The sequence below is a fragment of the Mchenga conophoros genome, linkage group LG6, assembly GCF_057382185.1.
Source record: "Mchenga conophoros isolate Kocher_MC1m ecotype Shallow Benthic linkage group LG6, M_conophoros_male_GT1.1, whole genome shotgun sequence".
In the NCBI taxonomy this organism is placed as follows: Eukaryota; Metazoa; Chordata; class Actinopteri; order Cichliformes; family Cichlidae; genus Mchenga; species Mchenga conophoros.
In genome coordinates, this window is record NC_140531.1 from 31,787,200 (window position 1) to 31,793,482 (window position 6,283).

General features: G+C 42.4%; 1 protein-coding gene across 1 annotated transcript; it reads right to left on the reverse strand.

Moving 5' to 3' along the window:
• Positions 1–547: 547 nt before the first annotated feature.
• LOC146572956 (uncharacterized) lies at positions 548–6,060 on the reverse strand. Its single transcript, XM_085277429.1, has 2 exons — positions 860–6,060; positions 548–657 (listed from the first exon to the last, which is right to left on the reverse strand). Exon 1 carries the CDS (start codon positions 5,962–5,964, stop codon positions 1,327–1,329), a length of 4,638 nt encoding a protein of 1,545 aa, XP_085133555.1. The 5' UTR covers positions 5,965–6,060; the 3' UTR covers positions 548–657; positions 860–1,326.
• Positions 6,061–6,283: the final 223 nt, after the last annotated feature.

Here is a 6,283-nt window from a genome sequence, read left to right on the forward strand (position 1 = left end):
GTAAATACAATTTTCTGTATCTTCCTTTTTTTCTATTTGAGCATTGATTTTTTTTTCCTCTATAAAATAAACTGGGAGATGGATTCAGATTTAACAGCAAACAGGACTATACTGCATTCATATTGTACTGTAATATTTTGTGACACTGAATCTTTATAATATGTATTGATCCATTATTTATCCATGACACTTTACCCTCTTCTAATTTTTACTTGTGTCATTAGCAGAAATTATATGAGGCTTTTTATTCCAAGAATAATGCCTGTTTACCAAACCGTGCTGAGAGTAAATGGCTCATATTCTCTTAAAATGTTTTATATTCTATCCAACAGACTTCACAGTCATTGAAATGCGTTCACTGATTACTCTTCTTATATCTAGCTCACAGAAAAATCTGTTTCATTATTGTGGTGATTTTGCCTAATTACATCTATTTCAATATAACTTACACATTTTGCATTATTGCCTAACATTTCCCAGAGCAGACTGTAGATACCAAATTGATTTCTTTTCAGGGATCTGTTTTCATTTCATTTAGCTTGTGTAACTCCCTCCAAGTTGAAAAACGAACACAAGGCGTTCTTGATTTACTGGCATTTATTGCACACGGGCGCCACCAACGATGCCACCAGAGATGCCGTAACGATGCCGTGAGAACTGTACAACAACATAAAATAATCAATTTCCACCGTACATTGTTCTCATAGAGAATAAACAATAAGGTACATCATTAAACAACACAAATGCTTACAATTTACCTTCACAAAATGCTAACATATACACGTGGTTACCATAAACTCGCTCGCTCTATCACAAACAAACATCTTATTTTCTATCACAACATATACAAATTGCATACCTCATTGGCCGCATTAACTTGCAGGGGTTAAATGAAACGCTTCTTGTAGTGTCACTCTTTCCCATAGTCGAACACTCCGTTGCATGCGTCTACATGTTTCTACCACCACCAGAGAGAGACGAAAAGCATGCTGCGCTCTACCGAGTGTGGCGTGTAACTGAAAATATTGTCACCCCAAACAACAGACTAAACATTGGTTCCACCCCGGAAACATTCTGTAACCCTTGTAAATGTATTTCCAGCCAACAACATACATTACATCACACACATATTAACAATAAAGTATTTCACTTATTCATTGTAACTTGAACCATAAAATTGTCTCAAATTGCATAACTGCTGCTGACGGCAGCCACACTCCCACCAAATCATTAATGATTTTTCAACTGAACCTCGTTGTAAAGGCAAGTGTATACAGTCCCTTAGTCACATAGATCACAGAGACAAGAATTCTGAACTATTCAGCTTCAAGTAGGGTAACTGTTTTGTGGGTGTAAATCTGCATGCTCCAGCCGACCTCCCACTCTCAACACACCCTTTTCATCCAAGAAAGGATTCAGTTTGTGCAACCTATTTGCACGATCTCTTGTTGTTGTCTGCTTCGATTTCAGATCTTTGATTTCTTCAGAAAACAGTTCGTTTTGAACAGTAGCTATGATGAAAAGCTCTGCCTCTTTCCTCTCCTCAAGACTGGTGACTTCGTTTGTTCTGTACATCAGACCTTTCAGCTCTTTGACGTATCGCTTGAGTCGTGCAATTGCTTTAACTAGCCTTGTCCAGTTTGAGAATCTTGAGAAATGATTGAGCAACGAATCTTCTGTGGTCAGTGTCTTATGGACAAAAGTCTTACGAAGTTCTGGATCTTCAGCTCCCAACTCTCCCACCTTAATGTCATCAGCAGGAAGTTTATCCTGCCAGAGAAAATCTGGACCGGTGAACCAGCTGGAAGTAATTAGTCCCTTTGCTGTCAGACCCCGTGATGCATGGTCAGCGGGATTGTTCTCAGAAGTCACATATCTCCATTGGTCTGGATCGGAACCTTCTTGGATACGCTGAATGCGATTTGCCACAAATATGTGAAACCTTCTAGCCTCGTTGTTGATGTATCCAAGAACAACCTTCGAATCTGTCCAAAAGAATTCTTTGGCTTGAACTTCCAACTCCCTTTTAAGCAGGTCACTCGTTCGCACGGCAATAACTGCTGCTGATAGCTCAAGCCTGGGTACTGTGGTGACCTTTGTAGGAGTCACCCTGGCTTTGCCAATAACTAGAGAGCAGTGGACTTGGTTTGAAACACTGATTGCTCTCAAGTAAGAACATTCACCGTACCCTTTAACACTCGCATCTGAGAAATGATGCAGTTCATATCTTTCGACCTTCTCAAAACCTTCTGGGAGATAACAGCGCTGAATTTTGATGTCAGCCAGGTTCCTTAAATCCAATAGCCAAGACTCCCACCGTGGTTTGAGCTCTTCTGACAGTGGTTCATCCCATCCAACCTTGTCTTGACACATCTGTTGGAGTATTTGCTTTCCAACCAGAACAAATGGTGCCACAAAGCCGAGAGGGTCATAGATGGATGCCACAGTTGATAAGACTCCTCTTCTAGAAAGTGGGCGTTCATCCACAATCACTCTGAAATGGAACTGGTCTGCAACAATGCACCATTTGATTCCCAGAGCTCTCTCAATTTGGGACTCACCAAGAACCAAGTTGTGGTTTCGTACTGAATCTGCACGTTCACTCTCTGGAATGGATGCAAGTACCTCATGATCGTTAGAAATGAATTTGTGAATTCGCAGTTTGCCAGCACTGCAGAGTTGCCTTGCTTCCTTTACTAACTTAATGGCTTCATCCTTGGTTGCGACACTTGTGAGCCCATCGTCCACGTAAAAGTTTCGTTCAATGAACTGAATGGTCGTTTCACTGTAGTGACCATGTCCTTGGGCAGCAACATGTTTCAACCCAAAATTTGCACAACCAGGGGAAGAGGCAGCTCCAAATAGATGCACTCGCATGCGATAGACTGATGGTTGAGCCTGGAAGTTTCCATCGTCCCACCAGAGAAATCTCAAGTAGTCCTGGTCCTCTGCTTTGACGTGAAACTGATGGAACATACGCTCGATATCGCACATTATGGCAACTTGTCCCTTGCGAAAGCGACAGAGAACACCTATCAGGCTGTTCGTTAATTCTGGTCCGGTAAGAAGGTGATCATTTAGTGACACGCCTTCAAATCTTGCTGAGCAGTCGAATACAACCCGTATTTTTCCTGGCTTGTGTGGGTGATACACCCCGTGATGAGGAATGTACCACACAGGACTGTTGTTAATTTCTCCTCTTGGGACCTTTTCTGCATCCCCATTTGTTATGATTTCACTCATAAAGGTCGTGTAGTCCCTTTGATATTGTTTGTTCTTTTCAAATCTTCCTTTCAAACATCGAAGCCTATGGACTGCACACGTCTTATTGTCTGGGAGATTTGGTCGATCTTTCTTGAAGGGGAGCGGCATTTCACAGTGACCATCCGCCTTGATTTTGATTCCTTCTTCCATGATGGTTAGGAAACGCAAGTCTTCCTGAGATAGATTAGCATCCTCTACTCTTCTCTCACTGAAGTCAGACTCAAGCATCCTCAGCACATCTGGCGGTGAAATGAACTCCTTGACTTGGGTTCGACATATATATTTCACTTCGTTTGTGAGCTTCTTAGATGTCTGGAGGTGAGGTTTCACTGACTTCATGACAATCTTGTGACTGCTTCCTATAGCATCACCATAGTCGACACATGGGCTAACACAACCGACTATGCTCCATCCAAGATCTGTCCTTTGAGCAAATGGCTCATTGTCTTTACCTGGGACGACCTCTCGGGGCAGCAAAGCCTGTGGACAGTTGTATCCTATGAGAAGCCTTACATCGCACTCAATCAATGGAGCGATCTCCTCTGCAAGATGCTCTAGGTGTGTCCAAGCTCTTGCCGTTCTTGGTGTAGGAATGTGACTTAGATTGGCAGGGATGAACTCTCTTGAATAGGTTACAGGGAGAGAAATCTTCTTTGATGAATAGAAACCTCTCACCTGCAGTCCAACTAACCTTTGACTCGGGATGATTGTATTTCTGGATGAAAGTGTGGAGAGTTTTAACTGCACAGCCTCCCCTTTCATTTCCAGAGCTTCTGCCTTATCTTGCATAATGAATGTGGTATCGCTTTGGTTGTCAAGTAGTGCATATACAAGAATTTCATTCTCTGGGTTACTTGATGTAGATAGCCAAACTGGGACAACCCTAGAGGAGTACATGCTGTCCATACCTTGCACTACTCTGTTTGACGTGGCTTCATTTGATGGTTCAGGAGTATGTTTGCTCTCTGTTCCTTCCGTTGACTTAGCATATTTCGAGTTTTTTACACTCTCCCCATGCTCATCACTGCCTTTCTCTCTTCTGGTTGCTCTTTCACGGTCTTCATGTAAACATGTTGGGTGTTTTTCCTTACATGTCTCACAAAGACTCCTTCTTTTGCAGGTCCTTGAGAGATGTCCTGGTTGTAAACATCCAAAGCACAACTTCCTTGTCTGAACAAACTTAACGCGTTCCTCAACTGGTCTTTCCCTGAACTTCCAGCATGTCTGTATGCCATGATTGCATCTTTCACAAAAAGTGCATTTCTTACGTTCTGCATTCTCTTCAGAGTTGCTCGCAAGCACCTTTGCACCAATGTTTCGTGCCTTTGTTATCTTTACCTTTTCACCATCATTAAACTTCAGGGCATGAAGAGAAGTCACTGGGTTGCAAGCTATTTTTGCTTCCTTTGTGATGAATTCCACGAACTGACTGAAAGTAGGAAACACATTACAAGTTTCTTCTATCTCAATCACCTTCCTATTCCAACTGGCCACCAGCCAATCTGGCAGTTTTGTTAGAAGTTTTTGATTTTCATCACAGTCGTTCAATACTTCCAGACCCTTAATCTGGGACATTGCAGCCTGGCAGCCTCTAAGGAAGTCTGAAAAATCCCTCAGCTCAACACTGTCTTTGGGTCCGATTTTGGGCCATGCGGCAAGCTTATCCTTGAAAGCTTTAGCTATCACAAATGAACTTCCAAACCTTTCTTCCAGGATGTCCCATGCTGAGTTGTAAGCTGTATCCGTTCCTAATAGGAAGTAGCTTTCAATGGCCTTTTTTGCAGGTCCGCCAACATATTTACGAAGGTAATAGACTCTTTCCCCTACTGGAATGTTTTTCCTGCCTATCAGGGTTTGAAATGACATCTTCCAATCGCTATACCTTAGTGGATCACCCATGAAGATAGATGGTTCAGGTGTTGGGAGACGGCTTACATTAATAGACTCTGCTATTGCTTCAGCGAGGACTGTGATACTATCTGCTTGGTGTATCACGGGATGCTCACGTGGACTCCTTACAACTCCTGGAGATCTATGTTGTTGAGCTGCGTGGTTATGAAGTAACTCTGTTATTTCCTCATCCGAGCTTATGTCTTGTTCATAAACTTGGAGTCGTGCCTTCGCCGCACTTAGCTCCTTAACAGTCTGTAAGCGCTCTATTTGTCTGCGTTTCTCTTCCAGTGCTTTCTTTCTTGCCACATTTTCTTCCTCTTGTAATGCAATCTTCTTTCGATTTTCTTCTTCAAGACTTTCAAGTTCTTGTTGCTCACATTCTATCTCTTGCAGGACCTTTAGTGCAGCTTGTGTAGCAGCTAGCTCTGCTACGGCCTCTTGTCTCTTAATGGAGGAAAGGCTTGACTTTTGTGACTTTATGCTGGAACTGCTTGCAGAGCTTAGACTTCTTTGAGAGCCCTTACTTGTGCCTTGAGAAGCTGAAGATGAAAACACTGAACTAGACTCAGGCCAGACTAAATCCTCTATCTGAACGTCTTCGTTATCTTTATTCTGAAGGTAAGTGGTTTCATTGTCCAAGATTATTTTGGATACCGCGTCACAGGTGTCTGCCCTACGACGGATCTCACTGTCTGGGGAAGCACATTTGCGCAAATCTTCATATGCGTGTTTCACATCTGCTGATGCACAACTTAACTTACACATCAAATCCTTCACAACCTCAACAGAGGGGGCTCCCTTTATCATTTTCTTAGCTTGCTTGGCGTTTGCTTTCCATTTATCATAAGTTGTAGTGAAACGATGCTGAAGTTTTTTTGACTTATCATCATGCAGTTGCTGAGCCTTTTCAGTAAGCTTTCGAGATCTTTGACTTCTTCGTGGCTCTTCTTCACATGACTGCTGTACATTTGTGGCACTACTATCCTCAAGTAAGTCGCCGTTCTTAGTTTCATATTCAGTTGTTTGATCCATTCTGCGATGTTTACTTATTACTTGGCACAAAATAAATTCTAGCTATACCTTTAACAGACATGCGGTTTAACAACAGACCAGCTCAATTGCCTGA

Coding starts and splice junctions, on each gene's coding strand:
- LOC146572956 (XM_085277429.1), bottom strand. CDS start 5,964: ATGATAAAGGGAGCCCCCTCTGTTGAGGTTGTGAAGGATTTGATGTGT.